The sequence below is a fragment of the Bubalus bubalis genome, chromosome 20 (genome assembly GCF_019923935.1).
Source record: "Bubalus bubalis isolate 160015118507 breed Murrah chromosome 20, NDDB_SH_1, whole genome shotgun sequence".
NCBI lineage: Eukaryota > Metazoa > Chordata > Mammalia > Artiodactyla > Bovidae > Bubalus > Bubalus bubalis.
In genome coordinates, this window is record NC_059176.1 from 39655319 (window position 1) to 39676323 (window position 21005).

Below are 21005 nucleotides of genomic sequence, written 5' to 3' on the forward strand. Positions count from 1 at the left end.
CTCTAACTGAAGGAGCAGATCCACACTTCTACTAGGAGGCCCTGGTGGTCACGCTCCTGGGTCCCTTATTACATCTGCTTCTGTGCAAATGCTTCTGTCAACTGTACCGTAGTCCTCAGTGTTGGCAATGTCTCTCTCCTTCCTTCACACTGGGGTTCCTTGAGGGCAGGAACCACGGGTCCTGCTCAGAGCTCCAGCCTTCAGCGCAGAACCTGGGGGAGATGGGTTGAGAGGGTAAAACCCCTTCCTGGGTGCTGTGTCAACAGCGAGGCAGATTTGCAGGGTGAGGTTAGCAGCTACTGCAGGATCTGAATCCAGACTGGTGCTGAGAACCCCTTGCGCTCTGACATGGCCTCTAAAGCCAGTGAGGAGGTTTTCTGGGGACCCAGAAGCCCTGAGCCCATTGGCCAGACTTCCTGGGAGAACCAGAGCAGATTTGCATGAAAAAGAACACTGGCTTCATTGAAATTCTTCTCGTCTTGAGTGAAAACAAAACCACAAAGAAAAGGAAAGTTTTAATCTTGAGCAATTTCACCGTTGAGGAGTGTTTTGAGTTTCTAAAAATGGAGAGGAAATAGGTCTCTTTGGGCCACTCCAGTCGCCGCCTCCCCCGGCCCCAGGCCCGCCCCCCTGCCCCGTCAAGGCCAACCTCCCAGGCTGAGGGAGACCGCTCTCTCTGGCAGATGCCCGAGGCTGGTGCCACACAGTTCTGGAGCCGGACGCAGCTGTCCCCCCTAGAACCCCAGCATGCCGGACAGCAGAGCAGCCCCGCAGGAGAGCCTGCTGGATGCAAGCCTGGGGACCACCCAAGAAAACGTGGGAACCAGGTAAGTCGGAAGTCGGGTCTCTGTCCACTGAGCCCATGGCCAAGTTCTGGACTTGACTCTGCTGTGTGACCCTGAGCAGGCTGCTTCACTCTCTGAGCCTCAGTCTCTTCATCTAGGAAACTAAAGAAAGGGTCTGGATGATCGCTAAATGGGATAAGCCCTGGAGTGGGACATGCGTACTCCCCTGCGTGGCCCAGAGGGGCTCAGCCGAAGAATGAGGGCATGAGTAGGGGGCTGCGGTTGGATGGAGGAAGAAGAAGACAATAAGAATGTTTCCCTGTCTTCTCAAGGGGGAACTTTGGCATGTGGGGTCAATGTCAGACAAGGACAGGGGAAAACCAAAGAGTCCGGCTCCAACTTGCTGTGTGACCTTGGTGGGTCCCTGCCCCTCTCTGGGCTGCAGCTTCCCTGTCTGGACATGAATGCAAGAGGTGAAGTTCCCCCAAAGCCCTTCTGCTGTATGTGTTCTACTAATCTGGGTTTCCCTGGTGGCTCAGTTGGTAAAGAATCCACCTGCAACACGGGAGACCTGGGTTCAGTTCCTGGGTTGGGAAGATCCCCTGGAGGAGGGCATAGCAACCCACCCCAGTATTCTTGCCTGGAGAATCCCCATGGAGAGAGGAGCCTGGGGGGCACACCCCAGTGGGGTCACAAAGAGTCGGAAATGACTGAGCGACTGAGCGCAACCTGTGATCCAGAGGAAGCAGATTCAGTTTGTCAGTCATCACCAGTGCCCACTCTGGCCTAGGCCCTCCCCATTCAAGGATGGGGGATCCTGAGAAGTTGGAACCCAGTCCTGGCCCCAGGATTCCCCAACAAGAGGGCAGGGAGAAGGCAGACACACAGACCTCCAGATGCCTGTGATCTGTGCCAGGAGGGTACAGGCCCAGAGGAGGCGAGAGGGGCTTCTACCGCGGACTATTTTGTTTGTTTTGTGGGCGGGGTGCTGCACTGGGTCTTAGTTGCGGCCCGCAGGATCTGTGGTTGCAGCGTGCGAACTCTTAGTTGCAGCATGTGGGATCTAGTTCCCTGACCAGGGATTGAACTCAGGCCCCCTGCTTTGGGAACGTGCAGTCTTAGCCACTGGACCATCAGGAAAGTCCCGAACATCACACAGTCCTTGGATGGCCAGGAGGGCACTGACATTCAGAGAGGAAGAGCCGTGCGGCTAGAGGGAACAGCGTTGGGATGGTGAGAAGATGCGAAGAAAGATGGGGAACTCAGGGAGGGGCGAGGTCTCGCTGGCTGCAGTGCGCAGTACAGAAGGGGAGAAGGACAAGGGAGAAATGCCAGGGGCTGAGCCCTCTGGGGAGAGTTGCCGGTGTTTGAGCTACAGAGTGAATGGCCATTGTTCTCATGGGAGTTATGAGGAAGGAAAGATGGAGCAAATGAAAGAAATGTCAATGTGACGGACAGACAGAGGACCCCCCTGCCCCCCGAGGCTGAGGGTCTGGGCCCTGCCCTGGGTCTCCAGAGAGCCCAGAGTGGGCTCCTTTCCTCGCAGAAGCAGAGGCACCTTACCTGCAAGGCCTCCAAGAGCTTGAGGTCCAGCCCCCTCCCTGGACGTGGGCCACACGCAGAGGGTCAATAGGATTCAAGGGGGCTGGCTGGAGCTCCCTCACCCTGGGGAATGGGCTCACAGAGGCGGGGGCCCCTTTTGCAGACTCTATGAAAGGGAGGCAGAGCAGGGAATGGTAGGTATATGAGGGGGCCTATGAGGGAAGAGAGGGCAGAAAACTCAGAAGGTCAGTCCCCCTCCGCTTTCTTGCTTAGCAACTTTGGGTAAGTTGTTTAGCTTCTCTGAGTCTCATTATCACTCTCTGTTCAAAGGAAGACAAAAGCTTGACCTCTGTTGACCTTGCAGAAAATCTGTGCAGAGTCTATCAGCTGGTGTGTATGAAATGCTTCCAAAGGCACAAGGGCCACCCCTCACAGGCACAGTGAACCTCCTAGGCCTTGCAGAATAGCTACGAGGAAAGAGCTTTGAACCCTTGTTTAACATGTTCTAAGGTCAGAAGCCATTACCATGGCCGTGATGCTCCTCGTCCCTCCAGACTGGCCCCAGGAGCACAGGGCTCCATCTCAGGCTTGTCCATCTCTCCTGGCCTTGTGGCCCCTGGCAGGCTGCTGCTCCTGGGGCAGGGTGGGTCTACACTCCTCCAATAGTCTGGGAGAGGCCTTATCTTTCCCCCCTCCCCTTTCCAGGGTTTCAGAAGGAAGGCCGGAGATCGGGGAGCTGGAGACTGAGAGCAGAGGAGGGTTTGCATGCCAGGCTCCCCCAGATGAGTTTCCTTTTGTATCACACCACTTGCAGGGCTGGAGGGAAGGAGCCTCTGCTGGGCTGGAGCTGGGGCGGATCTGATGCTGACCTGGCAGCTTGTGCTCTGTGCCCTTTGAGGCCACAGTTGTAGACTGTGCCATCCATCAGGGGTACCCATTGGATATGTCCAGAGTCCTGTTAAATTCTTAGTCCAGTAGAGGCACCAGCCTCCCTGAGCTGGAAGAGGCCCAAGTTGGAGGAAGGGCTTTAAAAGAACCAGAGAAGGGGACAGTTCACCCTGGGTTTGAAGGGCCGTGGATGCCCTGGTGGCAGGCAGGGGCATTCTGTGGACAGAAGGTGTGGTTGTGGAAGAGTTAAGGTAGCCATCAGACCAGTTAGATTGGGCCAGATTAACTGCTAGGTCTGGATAGGCCGGTGTGGCCAGACTAGGGGCCACCAGAGTCAGAAGAAGAGGCAAAGAGGAGACTTGGGAGGCATGGATGCAGCAGAAGCAGAAGAGGAGCCTAGTTTGTGGAGGTGTCTCTGGCAGCGGTGAAGACAGGCTGGAGTTGGGTGGGCTGGAGGCAGACGCCAGAGGAAGGGAACCTGCAAAGTTGAGTGTGGCCGAGAGGAGGACAGTGAACTCTGAACTGACTGTACTCCTGGACTCCCAGCTGCCTTTCCCAGCTCTACCTGCTCTGCACTGGGGGCAGAGAGGAGACCCCTTGGAGTCAGGAGCATGGGGCAGGCACAGGAGGCTGCTGCAAGCCTGGTGAAGAAGGCTGCTCTCATGGCCAAAGCTTCCTGTGGATGATAGGGAGTGAGCTCCCCATCTCTGGGGTATGCAAGTCTGGGAGGAACAAACAATCACAATGCAAATACTATGGAAATTATACAGGCATCCTTAAGAATATGGAATATCCAGGGCCTTCCAGTTTTCCCAACTTCCTTCCCCTCACTTCCCCGTGATACAAAAAAAATGGTTATTGTAGTAGAATTACTTTCTTTCTCATATTTTGGATTCTTTGCTATTTATCGGTTTCCATAAGCATACATTCGTCTATTGAAGATTATTTCCTGTTGGGACTTTCCTAGTGGTCCAGTGGTTAAGACTCTGTGCTTCCAATGCAGCGTGTGCAGGTTCAGTCACTGGCTGAGGAACTATGATGCCACATGCTTCCTGGTACGGCCAAAATTTTTTTAAAAATAAATAAATAACAGCAGTGTAGTCTTCAAACTCAAAAATATATAATATTTATTGTTGAATAAATATTGTCCCAGAGGACATGGGAGTATATTATAAGTGCCACTGGAAGGCAAGGTCAAGAGTCCTAGGATAAAGGGCAGAGCACATCCCAGAAATCGGAGTCCCTACAGCAAAATAACCCTGTCCCAGACATCTGAATACAGATCTGGATGCCTTGAGGATGCAGGTTAACCCAGGCCAGAGCTGAGGTTTTGCAGGGGCTACAGAGTCGTTAACTGGGAACAGCAGAATGCAGGCTGGCCTGGAGTCAGAACACTGAACCAGAAGCTGACTCACTCTGTCCCCAGGCAAGTTCCCTATTGACAGCCTCTCAGGCCAGTGAAGTTTTTCTTTAGGTCATTGAGTCTAACCCAACATTCACATATTATCAACCTACCCTGACTTGAATACCTCCAGGGACGAGGAACTCACTCACTTAACTCTTTGTCCCTGCAAAAGACAGGGGCAGTGGCGGGAGAAAGTCCTGTATCACATTTGGTTCCATGTGTGCTTCCCTGGGTCCTGGTTCTATAGCCTTCCTCCACAGGCAGCCCTGGTTCCTTGCAAAGGAGCCTGTGAGGAACAATGAAGTCAGGGCTAGGAAGGTACTTTGGAAACTGCAAAGGTTGTGACCATGTGAAGGACATCTAGGACCTAGCACAGACTCTAGCCCCAAGAAGCTGTACATAAGAATTTACATCTGCAAAATGTAATGGGTTGTGTTTTTTATTAATGGAAGCAAATTTTTCACTAGATGGCTTTTGACAAAAAGCATATACCCATGTAATCAACAACTCAATAGAAATGTAGAATATTTTCATCACTCCAGAATGTTCTCTGTGCTTCCTTCTAGTCGACTTTCACCCCCACTCATCCTTAAATAACTAGATTTGAAAAGCCACTCTTCGGTCTGCTCTTGAACATCATACGAATGGAACCCACTGTATGTGCTTTTCTACGCCTGGTTCCTTTCACTAATCACAGTGTCTACAAGATTCCTCCACACTGTCAAGTGTTTCTGCAGTGGTGTTGCTTTATACTGTTGGGTACGATGCCGTCATGTGGCTATACCACAATTTGTTTATCCTTTCTCTTGTTGAGGGGATTTGGGTTGTTTCTGGTTTGGAGATTTTATGAATAAAGCTACTGCAAACACTCTTGTATAAGGTTTTTTTGTAGACATATATACTGATTTCCTTGGAGAAGTCTCTAGGTTGTTGTATCAAAAGGTCAGTTCAGTTCTGTCGCTCAGTCATGTCCAACTCTTTGCAACCCCATGGACTGCAGCACGCCAGATTTCCCTATCCATCACCAACTCCCAAAGCTTGCTTAAACTCAAGTCCATTGCGTCGGTGATGCCATCCAACCATCTCATCCTCTGTCAACCCCTTCTCCTCCTGTCCTCAATCCCTCCCAGCATCAGGGTCTTTTCAAGTGAGTCAGTTCTTCGCATCAGGTGGCCAAAGTACTGGAGTTTCGGCTTCAGCATCAGTCCTCCCAATGAATATTCAGGACTGATTTCCTTTAGGAATGACTGGTCAGATCTCCTTGCAGTCCAAGGGACTCTCAGGAGTCTTCTTCAACACCACAGTTCAAAGCATCAATTCTTTGGCGCTCAGCTGTCTTTATACTCCAACTCTCACATCCATACGTGACTACTAGAAAAACCATAGCTTTGACTAGATGGACCTTTGTTGGCAAAGTAACATCTCTGCTTTTTAATATACTGTCTAGGTTGGTCATAGCTTTTCTTCCAAGGAGCAAGCATCTTTTAATTTCTTGGCTGCAGTCACCATCTGCAGTGATTCTGGAGCCCCCCAAAATAAAGTCTGCCACTGTTTCCATTGTTTCTCCATCTATTTGCCATGAAATGATGGGACCGGATGCCATGAACTTAGTTTTCTGAATGTTGAATTTTAAGCCAACTTTTTCACTCTCCTCTTTCACTTTCATCAAGAGGCTCTTTAGTTCTTCACTTTCTGCCATAAGGGTGGTGTCATCTGCGTATCTGAGGTTATTGATATTTCTCCCAGCAATCTTGATTCCAGCTTGTGCTTCATCTAGCCCAGCATTTCGCATGATATACTCTGCATATAAGTTAAATAAGCAGGGTGACAATACACAATCTTGACGTACTTCTTTACCTATTTGGAACCAGGCTGTTGTTTCATGTCAGTCAAAAGATAGGTATACATATAAGGGGATTAAACGAGTCAATCCTAAAGGAAATCAATCCTGAATATTCATTATAAGAACTGATGCTGAAGCTGAAGCTCCACTACCTTGGTCATCTGATATGAAGAGCCAAGTCATTGGAAAAGACCTTGATTCTGGGAAAAATTGAAGGCAAAAGGAGAAGAGGGCAGCAGAGGATGAGATGGTTAGATAGCATCACCGACTCAATGGACATGAATTTGAGCAAATTCCAGGAGATAGGGAAGGACAGGGAAGCCTGGCATGCTGCAGTCCTTGGGGTCACAAAGAGCTGGACATGACTTAGCGACTGAACAACAAATACATGTATAAGGAAGCCACCAGAGGTTTTCCAAAGTGGTCCTAGCATCCCCACAAGAAGTTTCTGTTGCTCCACATCTTTGTCATCATTATCTATTGTTACTCTTTTTCAATTATAGCTTTTCTGGTGAGTTAATGGTGGTATTTCATTGTAATTTTAATTTCCCTGATAATGATGTTGAACATATTTTCATGTGCATGTTGGCCATCTCTGCATCTTCTTTTGTGAAGTATCTATCCAAAACTTTAGCCCATTTTGTAATTGGGCTTTTATTATTAAACCTTTTATTATTGATTTGTAGAGATTTCTCCATAAATTCTTGATATCAGTCCCTCTATGAACACATAGAACTCTTTCTGTATATGTTCTATGAGAAGCTTTATGGTTTTAGTTTTTATAGTTAGGCCCATGATCCATCTCAAATTAATATTTTCCTTTTTCTCACATATTTATCCAGTTCTTCAAATGCCCTTTGTTGAAAATGATTTTTTTTTTCTGTATTAAATTGTTGTGGCCCCTTTGTTTAAAAAAAAAAAAGTCAACTGGCTACATGTCTGAATCTATTTCTGGATTTACTTCCACTAAACCATTTTTATATCTTTATGTCAATATCACACTGTCCTCATTACTATAGCTTTATACTAGGTCTTGCATCAGGTGATGTTTGTCTTTCAACTTTGTTCCTTTGTTTTATAAACACGATTGTTTTGGCTGTCCTGGGCGTGGTAGACAGCCTCTAAGATGTGCCTCATTGACTCTTGCCTTTTGGATTCTTGTGTAATTCCATATCCGTGAATGGGGACCAACCTACTAACTTATTTCTAAGAAGCAGAATATGGCAAAAGTGGTGGGATTTCACTTCAGAGATATGGTTATAAAAAGACCATGATTTCATTTTTACTGCTGTCTCTCATTTTCTTACTTACTTTCTCTGAGGGAGAGGCCCAGGTGGCAAAGACCTGAGGGAGACCTCTGGCCATCAGCCAGCGAGGGATTGAGATCCTCAGCCCAACAACCTGCAAGGAACTGAGTTCTGCCCACAACCCCATGAGTTAAACTTTCAGCTGAGACTGACGGTTTGATGACAATGTCATGAGAGATTTTGAGCCAGAGGCACTCAGCTAAACCTAGATTCTTAACTCATAGAAACTGCAAGATAATAAATGCCTATTTTTAAAAAGTCACTACACTTGGGGATGCTTGTTATAATGGGTTAATAACACAATAGCTCCTTTGGGTTTTTTTGTTTGTTCGTTTGCTTGTTTAATATTTATCTTTATCTATTTATTTGGCTGCACTTAGTTGTGGCAGGCAGGATCTTTGGTTGTGTCATTTGAACTCTTAGTTTTGAAACAGAGCAGGACTGTGTGGTCCTTGTCCCCCCCCCCCCCCCACCCCCCCCCCATCATGTCCTCTGCCTTCCTTTTGTCTGTGGAAAACTTTAGTCAAAGAATAAGTTTAATCAGAGAAATGAGAAATACTGAAACAAAGGACAACAGTCTAAGGAGACTAAATAATAATAATGTAGTTATTAAACATAGTCAAGGACCTTCCGTTCTCAAGGGCTGTAGATAATATTCTTAGCCATATCGTGTGAGCTGTCTTAAAGATACCAAAACACCAGGTGGAAAAGTTAACTACATGATGACCAGACTGTACCCAGGACTTGAGCTTCCACAATTCTGAAAACTGACCACAAAAAAAATGAGAACAAGTGCACCCAAATTGAAGACTAACTGTACCTAAAACAACCAAGATAATGCTAGTCAGACCGCTGATGACCGATTGAAGATGACTGTTAGAGATGACTATGTTGTTTCTGCAGGTAACAGCATCCCCTACTCTGTCTATAAATGCTCGCACCCCATGCTTGTCAGGGGAAGAAGTCAGCCTTTGGAAAAATATCCACCACCTTCCCCCGACAGTTGCCAGCACCTGAAATAAAGCAAACTTTCCTTTCCACCCGATCTGCCCTGTTTATTGGCTTCCCTTCCCTGCCCCCACTCATTTCCATAATAGTTTCAGCATGTGGAGTCTAGTTCACTGATTAGGAATCAAATCTGGGACCCCTTCATTGGGAGTGCAGAGTCAGCCACTGGGGCACCAGGGAAGTCCACGCAATAGCTCCTTTGTATTCTCATGCAGAATTTAGAATTATCTAGTCATGGGACTTTCCTGGTGGTTCAGAGGTAATGAATCTGCCTGCCAATGCAGGAGACTCAGGTTCAATCCTTTGTTCAGGAAGATCCCCTGGAGAAGGAAATGGCAACCTACTCCAGTATTCTTGCCTGGGAAATCCCATGTACAGAGGAGCCTAGCCAGTTATAGTCCATAGGGTCACAAAAAGTCAGACAAGAATTAGCAAGTAAACAAGTCAGTCTCAACAAAAAAGACTGTTGGAATTTTGGCTAAGAACAAATTGAATCTATGTTTCAAACTGGGGAGAATTTCCTGATCAATGAACATGGTATGTATTTCCATTTATTTAGATCTTTGATTTCTCTCAGCTATGAATTGTAGTTTTCAGTGTAGATGTCTTACACACTTTTTTCCTAAACCTGTTCTTTAGAATTGCATGGGTTTTGATACTATGTAAATTGTATTTTGTAATTAATTTTCTAATCATTTGTTGTTTGTATAGAAATACAATTGATTTAAAAAAAATATTGACCTTGAATCTTGTGATCTTGGTTAATTACATTTGTTAGTTCTAGTGCTTTTTTTTTGGTAGATTCCTTTGGATTTTTTATGCATACAAATTTGTTATTTATTTTAACAGATAGCTTTATTTCTTCTACCTGCTTCCAATCATTTCACTTTTTAATTTGTCTTGCCTTGTTACACTGACTAGGACCTCCAATATAATGCTGAATAGAGACAGTAAGAGCAGGTATCCTTGCCTTGTTTCTAATATATTTAGCATTTCCAGTGATCTTTATTCCCTCTTGTAGATCTGTTGCAGGAAGGGGGACCCCTTCCAGGGCCTGAAACTGGGCTCTTGTCTAACACTAGGAAATGAATTGTCCAAGGAGACACATGTGCTGACAAAGCAAGAGATTTTATTGGGAAAGGGCACCGGGAGGAGAGTAGCAGGGTAAGGGAACCCAGGAGAACAGCTCTGTCACATGGCTTGCGGTCTTGGGTTTTATGGTGATGGGATTAGTTTCTGGGTTGTCTTTAGCCAATTATTCTGACTCAAAGTCCATCCTGGTGGTGCACACCTTGTTCAGCCAAGGTGGATGCCAGAAAGGATTCTAGGAGGTGATCAGACATGTGGTGTCTTCTCTTGACCTTTCCTGAACTCTTCTGGTTGGTGGAGGCTTATTAGTTCCGTGTTCCTTACCAGGACATCTTGTCCTAAAACAACTCATGCAAATAGTTGCTATGGTACCTGGCCAGGGTGGGTGGTTTCAATCAGTGTGCTTCCCCTAGCAGATCCATGTTTTCATCTAGTGTAATTCCCACTATAAACCTGAATAAACATTATTCCCTGAATACACTCTTGTAGCATTTCTTGTAGTGAAAATGTTGTGGTTATTTCTTGCTGCTTAACAAGTCACTCAAAACTGTGGTGCCTCAAGCCAACAACCATTCCTTATTATCTCTCATGGTTTCTATGGGTCAGTAATTCAGGAGCAACTTAGTTAAGTGATTCTAGCTCAGGGTCTCTCATGAGGTTACACTCAAGATGTTAGCCAGGGTAACACTCATCTGGATGGAAGATCCTCTTTCAAGCTTATCTATAAGGTTGTTGGCAGACCTCTGTTCTTCATTGGCTGTGTTAGTTTCCTGTTGCCACTGTAACAAATCACCATAAGCTTAGTGGTTTAAAACAGAATACATTTATTCTTTCATAATTCTAGAGGGCAGAAGTCTGAAATCAGTTTCATGGGGCTAAAATCAAGGTGTCATCAGGGTTGTGCTCCCTTCAGAGGCTGCAGGGGAGAATCTCCTCTTCTTTGCCTCTTTCCTTTTTCTTCTTCTTTCCTCTACCAACATCTACCCTTGGCTTGTGGTTATACCTCTCCAGTCTCTGTTCTGCGCTCACCCTGCCTTCTTCTCCTTTGTGTGTGTGTCCAATCTCCCTCTATCTCCCTCTCATGATACATGGGATTGCAATCCAGTTCAGTTCAGTTCAGTTGCTCAGTCATGTCTGACTTGTTGAGACCCCATGGACTGCAGCACGCTAGGCCTCCCTGTCCATCACCAACTCCCGGAGACTACTCAAACCTATGTCCATTGTGTCGGTGATGCTATCCAACCATCTCATCCTCTGTTGTCCCCTTCTCCTGCCCCCAATCCCTCCCAGCATCAGGGTTGGTTCTTCACAGCAGGTGGCCAAAGTATTGGAGTTTCAGCTTCAGCATCAGTCCTTCCAATGAATATTCAGGACTGATTTCCTTTAGGATGGACTGGTTGGATCTCCTTGCTGTCCAAGGGGCTTTCAAGAGTCTTCTCCAACACCACAATTCAAAGCATCAATTCTTCGGCACTCAGCTTTCTTTATACTCCAACTCTCACATCCATATGTGACTACTAGAAAAACCATAGCTTTGACTAGATGGACCTTTGTTGGCAAAACAATGTCTCTGCTTTTTAATATGTTGTCTAAGTTGGTTATAGCTTTTCTTCCAAGGGGCAAGCATCTTTTAATTTCATGGCTGCAGTCACCATCTGCAGTAATTTTGGAGACCAAAAAAATAAACTCTGTCACTGTTTCCATTGTTTCCCCATCTATTTGCCATGAAGTTATGGGACCAGATGCCATGAACTTAGTTTTCTGAATGTTGAATTTTAAGCCAACTTTTTCACTCTCCTCTTTTACTTTCAACAGGAGGCTCTTTAGTTCCTCTTTGCTTTCTGTCAAACGGGTGGTATTATCTGCATATCTGAGGTTATTGATATTTCTCCCAGCAATCTTGATTCTAGCCTGTGTTTCATCCAGCCTGGCATTTCACATAATGTGCTCTGCATGGAAGTTAAATAAATGGGGTGGCAATATACAGCCTTGACATGCTCCTTTCCTGATTTGGAACCAGTCTATTATTCCATGTCCAGTTCTAATTGTTGCTTCTTGACCTGCATACATTTCTCAGGAGGCAGGTCAAGTGGTCTGGTATTATCATCTCTTTCAGAATTTTCCACAGTTTATTGTGATCTATACAGTCAAAGGCTTTGGCATAGTCAATAAAGCACAAGTAGATGCTTTTCTGGGATTCTGGCTTTCTTGATGATCCAACAGATGCTGTCAATTTGAACTCTGGTTCCTCTGACTTTTCTAAAATCAGCTCGAACACCTGGAAGTTCATGGTTCATGTACTGTTTAAGCCTGGCTTGGAGAATTTGGAGCATTACTTTGCTAGTGTGTGAGATGAGTGCAGTTGTGCAGTAGTTTGAGCATTCTTTGGCATTGCCTTTCTTTGGGATTGGAATGAAAACTGACCTTTTCCAGTTCTGTGGCCCCTGCTGAGTTTTCCAAATTTGCTGGCATATTGAGTACAGCACTTTCACAGCATCATCTTTTCGGATTTGAAATAGCTCAACTGGAATTCCATCACCTCCACTAGTTTTGTTCGTAGTGATGCTTCCTAAGGCCCACTTGACTTCGCATTCCATAATGTCTGGCTCTAGGTGAGTAATCACACCATCTTGATTATCTGGGTCATGAAGATCTTTTTTGTACAGTTCTTCTGTGTATTCTTGCCACCTCTTCTTAATATCTTCGGCTTCTGTTAGGTCCATACTGTTTCTGTCCTTTATTGTGCCCATATTTGCATGAAATGTTCCCTTGGTGTCTCTAATTTTCTTGAAGAGATATCTACTCTTTCCCATTCTGTTGTTTTTCTCTATTTCTTTGCATTGATCACTGAGGAAAACTTTGTTATCTCTCCTTGCTATTTTTTAGAACTCTGCATTCAGATGCATATGTCTTTTCTTTTCTCCTTTGACTTTAGCTTCTCTTTTCTCAGCTATTTGTAAGGCCTCCTCAGACAACCATTTTACCTTTTTGTATTTCTTTTTCTTGGGGATGGTCTTGATCACTGCCCCCTGTATAATGTCACAAACCTCCATTCATAGTTCTTCAGGCACTCTGTCTATCAGATCTAATCCCTTGAATCTACTTGTCACTTCTACTGTATAATTGTAAAGGATATGATTTAGGTCATACCTGAATGGTCTAGTGGTTTTCCCTACTTTCTTCAGCTTAAGTCTGAATTTTGCAATAAGGAGTTCATGGGACTGAGTTTAGTGCCCACCAAGATAATCCATGATCAACCCCTTGTCTCAAGATCCTCAATTTAATCACATCTGCAACACCCCCCCTTTTATTGGATGGGGGGCATATAAGGTAATATTCAGTTTTGAGAGATTAGGAGATGAATATTTAGGTAGGGGGCATTTTCAACTTACCACTCTTGCTGTTCACCAGAGACCTTAGTTTTGCTAGTGGACTTCTCTAGTATAGTCTGCTTGAGTGTTTTCTTGACATGACAACTGGTGGCTGGGCCTGGGGTTGTCTCCAGTGTTCTTTACTCATATGTCTGATGCCTGAGGTGGTGAGACGCAATAGGCTGGGGTTTGGATCAACCAGGAAGGCTCAGTATCTCCTCTATTTAATTTCACATGGTCTCCTTCATAGTGGCTTCAAGGTAGCCTGACTTCTGACATGGTAGGTCAAGGACAAAAAAGTGTGTATTGTGAGAGAATCAGGTGAAAACTGTATTACCTTTTATGAGCTAGCCTTGGAAATCACGTAGTGTCACTTCTGCTACATGGTATTTGTTAGAAGCTGGTCATTAAGGCCATCTCATATTTAAGAAGAGGAGAATAAGACAATTGATTGATGGGAAGAGTGTAAAGAATTTGCAGACATGATTTCAAGTCATCACATAAGCGTGGTGATGAAAAAACTCTCATATTTCATTTAGATATCATTTCACTTTAAAAAAAATATTGAAATATGGTTGATTGACAATGTTGTGTGAGTTTCAGGTGTACAGAAAAGTGAAAGTGATTCAGTTATACATAAATGTGTGTGTATACATATAAAAATATATATATATATACACATTCTGTTTTTGACTATTTTCCATTATAGGTTATTAAAAGGTATTGAATATAGTCCTCTGTACCAACAATAGGTCCTTGTTTGTCTCATATTTACATTCATTTTTAAAGATATTTGATGTTTTACAGATAGCTGAGGCTGCATTTATTTTTTTACTATAACAGCTTTATTGAGATATAAATCACATACCATAAATTTTACCCATTTAAAGTATAAAATCCAATGATTTTTAGTGTATTTCTAGATTTGTGCAAACATCACCACAGTCTATTTTAAAGTATTTTCATTACCCAAAATGAACCCCTAACCCATTAGCATTTCCATTTTCCCTCAAGCCCCCAGCCCTAGGCAACCACTAATCTACTTTTTGTCTATATAGATTTGCTTAGTCTGGATGTTTCACTTAAATGGTCTGATATGATATATCATCTATTGTGAATGGCTTCCTTTATTCAGCATGTTTTCATGATTCATATTCATGTTATATCATGTATCAGTCCTTCATTCTTTTTATGGCCAAATAAATTCTAATCTATTGACATGCCACGTTTAGTTTACCCATTTATCAGCTAATGAACATTTGGGTTTTTATTTTCTGGCTATTATGAATAATGCTCCAATAAATATTTACGTATAAGTTTTTGTATGGACATATGTTTTATTTCAGATATAAACCTAAAAGTGGAATTGTTCAATCATATAACGCCATGCATAATCTTTTGAGGAACTAGCAGACTGTTTTTCAAAGCAGCTGCATCACCTACCATCAGAAGTGTACAAGAGTTCCATTTTCTCCACATCCTCACTTGTGGGATCTTAGTTCTCTGACCAGGGACTGAACCCATGCCCTGGGAAGTGATAGCACAGAGTTCTAATCATTGTGCCATGAGGGAATTCCCAGTATCCATCTTTTTTATAAGGCCATTCTAGTGGGTATGAAGTGTTACCTCATTCTGGTTTTGATTTGTATTTTCTGATAGCTGATAATGCTGGACATCACACATTTCTTCTCCATTTGTTTATCTTTGGAAAAATGTCTATTCAAATCCTTTGTCCAGTTTCCATTGGGTTATTTTTCTATTTTGTTGAATTATTAGAGTTCTCATATCAGGATAAATGATTTGCTAATTCTCTTATCAGATGAATGATTTGCTAATATTTTCTTCCATTCTGTGGGTTATCTTTTCACTTTCTTGATGATGTCCTTTGAAGCACAAAGAGGTTTAATTTTGATGTAGTCCAATTTGTCTATTTTTCTTTTGTTTCTTGTGCTTTTGGTGTCATAGCTAAGAAGGCTTTACCTAATTCAAGTCTATATAGATTTATTCTTATATTTTCTTCTAGCATTTTTACAGTTTAAACTCTTGCATTTAGGTACCTCTTTGATACATTTCAAATTAATTTTTTGTGTATGGTGTGAGGAAAGTGTCCAACTTTATACTTCTGCACATGGATATTGAGTCGCCCCAGTACCACTTGTTGAAAAGAATACTTCCCACATTGAATTGTCATGGCACCCTTGTTGAGAATCAGTTCAGTTGCTCAGTCGTGTCTGACTCTTTGCGACCCCATGGACTGCAGCACGCCAGGGCTCCCTGTCCATCACCAACTCCTGGAGTTTACTCAAACCCATGTCCATTGTGTCGGTGATGCTATCCAACCATCTCATCCTCTGTCGTCCCCTTTCCCTCCCGCCCTCAATCTTTCCCAGCATCAGGGTCTCTTCAAATGAGTCAGCTTTTCATATCAGGTGGCCAAGTATTCAAGTTTCAGCTTCAACATCAGTCCTTCCAATGAATATTCTGAACTGATTTCCTTTAGGAATGACTGGTTGGATCTCCTTGCTGTCCAAGGGACTCTCAAGAGTCTTCTCCAACACCACAGTTCAAAAGCATCAATTCTTCGGCGCTTAGCTTTCTTTATAGTCGAACTCTCACATCCATACATGAGTCCTGGAAAAACTATAGCCTTGACTAGACAGACCTTTGTTGGCAAAGTAATGTCTCTGCTTTTGAGTATGCTTTCTAGGTTGGTCATAACTTTCCTTCCAAGGAGTGTCTTTTAATTTCATGGCTGTAATCACCATCTGCAGTGATTTTGGAGCCCCCCAAAATAAAGTCTGCCACTGTTTCCCCATCTATTTGCCATGAAGTAATGGGACCGGATGCCATGACCTTAGTTTTCTGAATGTTGAGTTTTAAGCCAACTTCTTCACTCTCCTCTTTCACTTTCATCAAGAGGCTCTTTAGTTCTTCTTCATTTTCTGCCATAAGGGCGGTGTCATCTGCATACCTGAGGTTATTGATATTTCTCCCAGCAATCTTGATTCCAGCTTGTTGAGAATCAATTGACTATAAATACGAAGACTGATTTCTGGATTCTAGATTCTACTGCATTTATGTGTACGTCTGTTTTATGCCAGTACCACTTTATCCTGATTACTGAAGGACACACTGTGCGTGCGTGCTCAGTCGCTTCAGTCGCGTCTGACTCTTTGTGAACCTATGGACTGTAGCCTGCCAGTCTCCTCTGTCGATAGGGTTTTCCTGGCAAGAATCCTGGAGTGGGTTGCCATTCCCTCCTCCAGGGGATCTTCCCCACTCAGGGACTGAAACTGCGTCTCCTGCATTGCAAGCAGATTCTTTACTGCTGAGCCACCATGGAAGCAGGACACTGTAGGTTTATAGTATGTTTTGAAATCAAGAAGTGTGGATCCTCCAACTTGTTCTTTCTCAAGATTGTTTTGTCTATCTGGGTCTTTTGAAATCTCATAGTAATTTTATACCAGTTTGTTAATTTCTGCAGAAAAACCAGCTAGGATTTTGATAGGGATTATGTTGACCTGCAGATCCATTTGGGATCTACAATATCAAGTCTCTTGATCTTGAGATGCCTTTGCATTTACTTAGCTTTTTGTCTTCTTCTTTCAGCAACGTTTTGTTCTGTTCAATTAAAAAACCTTTTTCTCTCTGCTCTTTGGATTGAATAATTTCTATTATTCTGTCTTAAGGGGAATGAACTTTCAGGTATATGAACTTTTCAATCTGCTGTCAAACTCATCTGGTAAATTTCTCATTTCAGAGATTGTATTTTTCTTATACTTTGTATTTTTATGTTGTGATTTTCATCTGTTCATCAGTTCTATCATTTTTTCTTTAAATTATTGAACTATTAGTAACCGTTTTAAAGTCTTTGTATGCTTATTCTAGGGCTTCCCAGGTGGCTCAGTAGTAAAGAATCTGCGTGCCAATGCAAGAGACATAGGAGACTTGGGCTCAATCCCTGGGTTGGGAAGATTCCCTCGGGTAAGAAATGGAAACCCACTCCAGTATTCTTGCCTGAGAAATTCCATGGACAGAGAAGCCTGGTGGGCTACAGTCCAAAGGGTCGCAAGGGGCCAGACAGGACTGAGCAATTGAGCAAGCACTCATGCTTATTCCAACATTTGTGTCATGCCCGAGTATGTTTCTTTCTTTTTTTTTTTTTAAATTTTATTTTTAAACTTTACAATATTGTATTAGTTTTGCCAAACATCGAAATGAATCCGCCACAGGTATACCCGTGCTCCCCATCCTGAACCCTCCTCCCTCCTCCCTCCCCATACCCTCCCTCTGGGCCGTCCCGGTGCACCAGCCCCAAGCATCCAGTATCGTGCATCGAACCTGGACTGGCGACTCATTTCATACATGATATTATACATGTTTCAATGCCATTCTCCCAAATCTCCCCACCCTCTCCCTCTCCCACAGAGTCCATAAGACTGATCTATACATCAGTGTCTCTTTTGCTGTCTCGTACACAGGGTTATTGTTACCATCTTTCTAAATTCCATATATATGCGTTAGTATACTGTATTGGTGTTTTTCTTTCTGGCTTACTTCACTCTGTATAATAGGTTCCAGTTTCATCCACCTCATTAGAACTGATTCAAATGTATTCTTTTTAATGGCTGAGTAATACTCCATTGTGTATATGTACCACAGCTTTCTTATCCATTCATCTGCTGATGGGCATCTAGGTTGCTCAACTCCAGAAAAATAAATGACCCAATCAAAAAATGGGCCAAAGAACTAAATAGACATTTCTCCAAAGAAGACATACAGATGGCTAACAAACACATGAAAAGATGCTCAACATCACTCATTATCAGAGAAATGCAAATCAAAACCACTATGAGGTACCATTTCATGCCAGTCAGAATGGCTGCGATCCAAAAGTCTACAAGCAATAAATGCTGTAGAGGGTGTGGAGAAAAGGGAACCCTCTTACACTGTTGGTGAGAATGCAAACTAGTTCAGCCACTATGGAGAACAGTGTGGAGATTCCTTAAAAAACTGGAAATAGAACTACCTTATGATCCAGCAATCCCACTGCTGGGCATACACACTGAGGAAACCAGACGGGAAAGAGACACGTGTACCCCAATGTTCATCGCAGCACTGTTTATAATAGCCAGGACATGGAAGCAACCTAGATGTCCATCAGCAGATGAATGGATAAGAAAGCTGTGGTACATATACACAATGGAGTATTACTCAGCCGAGTATGTTTCTATTGACTATTTTCTCCTCTTGATTTTGGCCCACATTTCCTGATTTTTCAGATGTCTGATCATTTTTTATTACATGTTGGATACTGTAATGACACGTCAGGAGTATATTGATTTGAAGAATGTAAAATTACATGTGCATTAAACTAGTGTCTCAACCACAGGGCTCTGCCTTTCTGAGTCAGTTTCTCCTTCCAAATCCCATGTTGCTGAAGTGTGTGGAGAGGAATAAGGAGCCTCAGAGAGCCTCACTCAATTTTAAGCAGTGCCCATTATGGTTCATAACATAAAATCTGGAGCCAGATTGCCTAGATTTGAATCCCAACCATTCTAGTTACAAGCTCTGTAGACTTTAGCAAATTACTTCATTTCTCTGTGCTTCATTTGCCTCTTAAATGGGGATTATAATTCAGTACCTGCTTTATAAGATTGTTGAGATAAGTAAATGTGTTGACACGTATGACATTATTGGAACAGTGCCTGGCACGTACTAATTGTTCAGTAAGTATTAGTTCTCATTGTTAATAAAGTGAAATGATGTTCTTCTAGATCAGTCTCCCGAGGCTCTGTGTCCACACTGCACAACACCTTTGCCTGCCAGGCTCACAGATGTCTCTCGAGTGTGTAGGCCATATATGTGCCTGTCTCCTTCATGCCCATCTTTAGACTGTGGGCTCCTCCAGGGCAGGGACCAAGGCTGGGAGCCAACATCCATATGCTGCAGGGGCACAACACCCCTGTTGGCAGAAGTCTAAACCCCAACCTTGCCCCTATCCTGACACCATGAAGTTTCTCTGGCTAAGAACTGGTCCAGAACCTGAAAAATGGCAGTGTTCTTTCTTCCTCTCATCTCCTTAGTAGAAACATGGAAAACCACCTATCATCAGAGCTGGAATTTAGAGACCATCCCTTCCACCCCTTCATTTTATAGATGGACTAACTGAAGCCATAACAGGAGAAAAAGTGTAACCCAAAGTCAGACTTGCGGGTCTTCAAATAAAAACGGCGAGTGACAGGAAATGGCAAGCTTCTTTGCTGTCTGCCAGAACTGCGTCAACTCCAAGTTTCAAGCTGCCTCCCAATTACGATGCAAAACACCAGTTGACAGTTCTCTCTGTCAGTCATCAATACAACAGAAGAAAATGGTTTGAGGATTTAAACCTTGCCTCTACCCCAGATTTTTCAAACTTTTGGAAGAAGGGTGTATTAAAAACGTCTAATGATGAATGCTTGGGAGTGGGAGTTCAGAGGACCATGGGACGCCCACCTTTCTGCACCTCACTCACTTTGGCCCCTGTCCCACCCACTCAAATCACGCAGCAGGCCCGAGCCTATCAGGTACAGCCTGTTAACAGCATAAACACTGAACCTGCCCAAGTTTGCATCCTACTCTGCTAACCAAAAGACCTTTGGCAAGTTACATAATCTCCTTGTACCTCAGTTTCCTCATCTGTAAAGTGAGGATGTGATAGAAGCTGTTGAGCTGTTGATAGTGATTGCGCTGTTGAGAGGACTGAATGTGTCAATATATGTATAAGGTGCACAGAACCCTGCCTGGCACACGTTACTAGTGCAAAAGTGTTGATTATTAGCCATTCAGTTCAGTTCAGTTCAGTTCAGTCGCTCAGTCATGTCCGACTCTTTGCGACACCATGAATCACAGCATGCCAGGCTTCCCTGTCCATCACCAACTCCTGGAGTTCACTCAAACTCATGCCCATCGAGTTGGTGATGCCATCCAGCCATCTCATCCTCTGTCTTCCCCTTCTCCTCCTGCCCCCAATCCCTCCCAGAATCAGGGTCTTTTCCAATGAGTCAACTCAGCCATTACTATCATTATTCTTGCCTTGTTCCCCACAGCTTCTCAGGCCTTGGAGTCCAGAAACACCCAGTCCTGTAGCCTTGTCCTTGCCTGGCACAGCAGAATTCCAGCCCAGACATCCAAATCACCAGTCATAGACAGAAAACTGCAAAGCCCTCTGCCTGTGACTTGCCTGGGGAAATTGAGTCCCAGAGAGGACCAGGGACTTTCCCAAGGTTATCCAACTGAGGTGGAATTTGAACTAGAATCCATGTGTCCCAGTGTCCAGGGACCTGTCTAGGGCATGACCAGACTCCTCCTAGGCCATGCAGAGGACCTTGGTGTGACCCTGTAGGCTGTGTGATTGGCTTGAGAAGGTTAAGCATTTGATGCTGCAGATTGGGTTAGAAGTCAGCTGGCTGGTGGGACACCCACATCCACCATGGCAGGAGCCAAGATGAAGCTGAGACAAGCCTTTGGTCTCTCAGCAAGCACTCCTGTTAGGCAAAGATGGAGGAGAAACACTGATCTTCCTTGCACTGGGGATCAGCCACAGTCAAGGGCCCCAGGCGCCTGCCCCAAATATGTTCCTTCTGATGGACCTGGCAAGATATGTCTTGGGCCACTCCTGCCCTGCCCTCACCCTTTCTGAGAGACCGTGTGTCCCCAGAAGATCTCTGCCTTGGACAAGCTCCATCTGTGGGCTGGGGTCCCAGGCCTGGGGGCGGTCCGCAGCCT

At 44.2% G+C, this 21005-nt stretch overlaps 1 protein-coding gene across 4 annotated transcripts in view; it reads left to right on the plus strand.

The window, feature by feature from the left end:
• Positions 1 to 651: 651 nt before the first annotated feature.
• ACSBG1 (acyl-CoA synthetase bubblegum family member 1) overlaps positions 652 to 21005 on the plus strand; it is a 68960-nt gene continuing 48606 nt past the window's right edge. For all 4 annotated transcript variants that reach the window (XM_044933313.2, XM_044933314.2, XM_044933315.2 and 1 more), the window contains exon 1: positions 652 to 827. In XM_044933313.2, coding sequence (XP_044789248.2) covers positions 748 to 827 — 80 coding nt within the window. In that variant the 5' untranslated portion in view covers positions 652 to 747. The remainder of the gene's footprint in view (positions 828 to 21005) is intronic.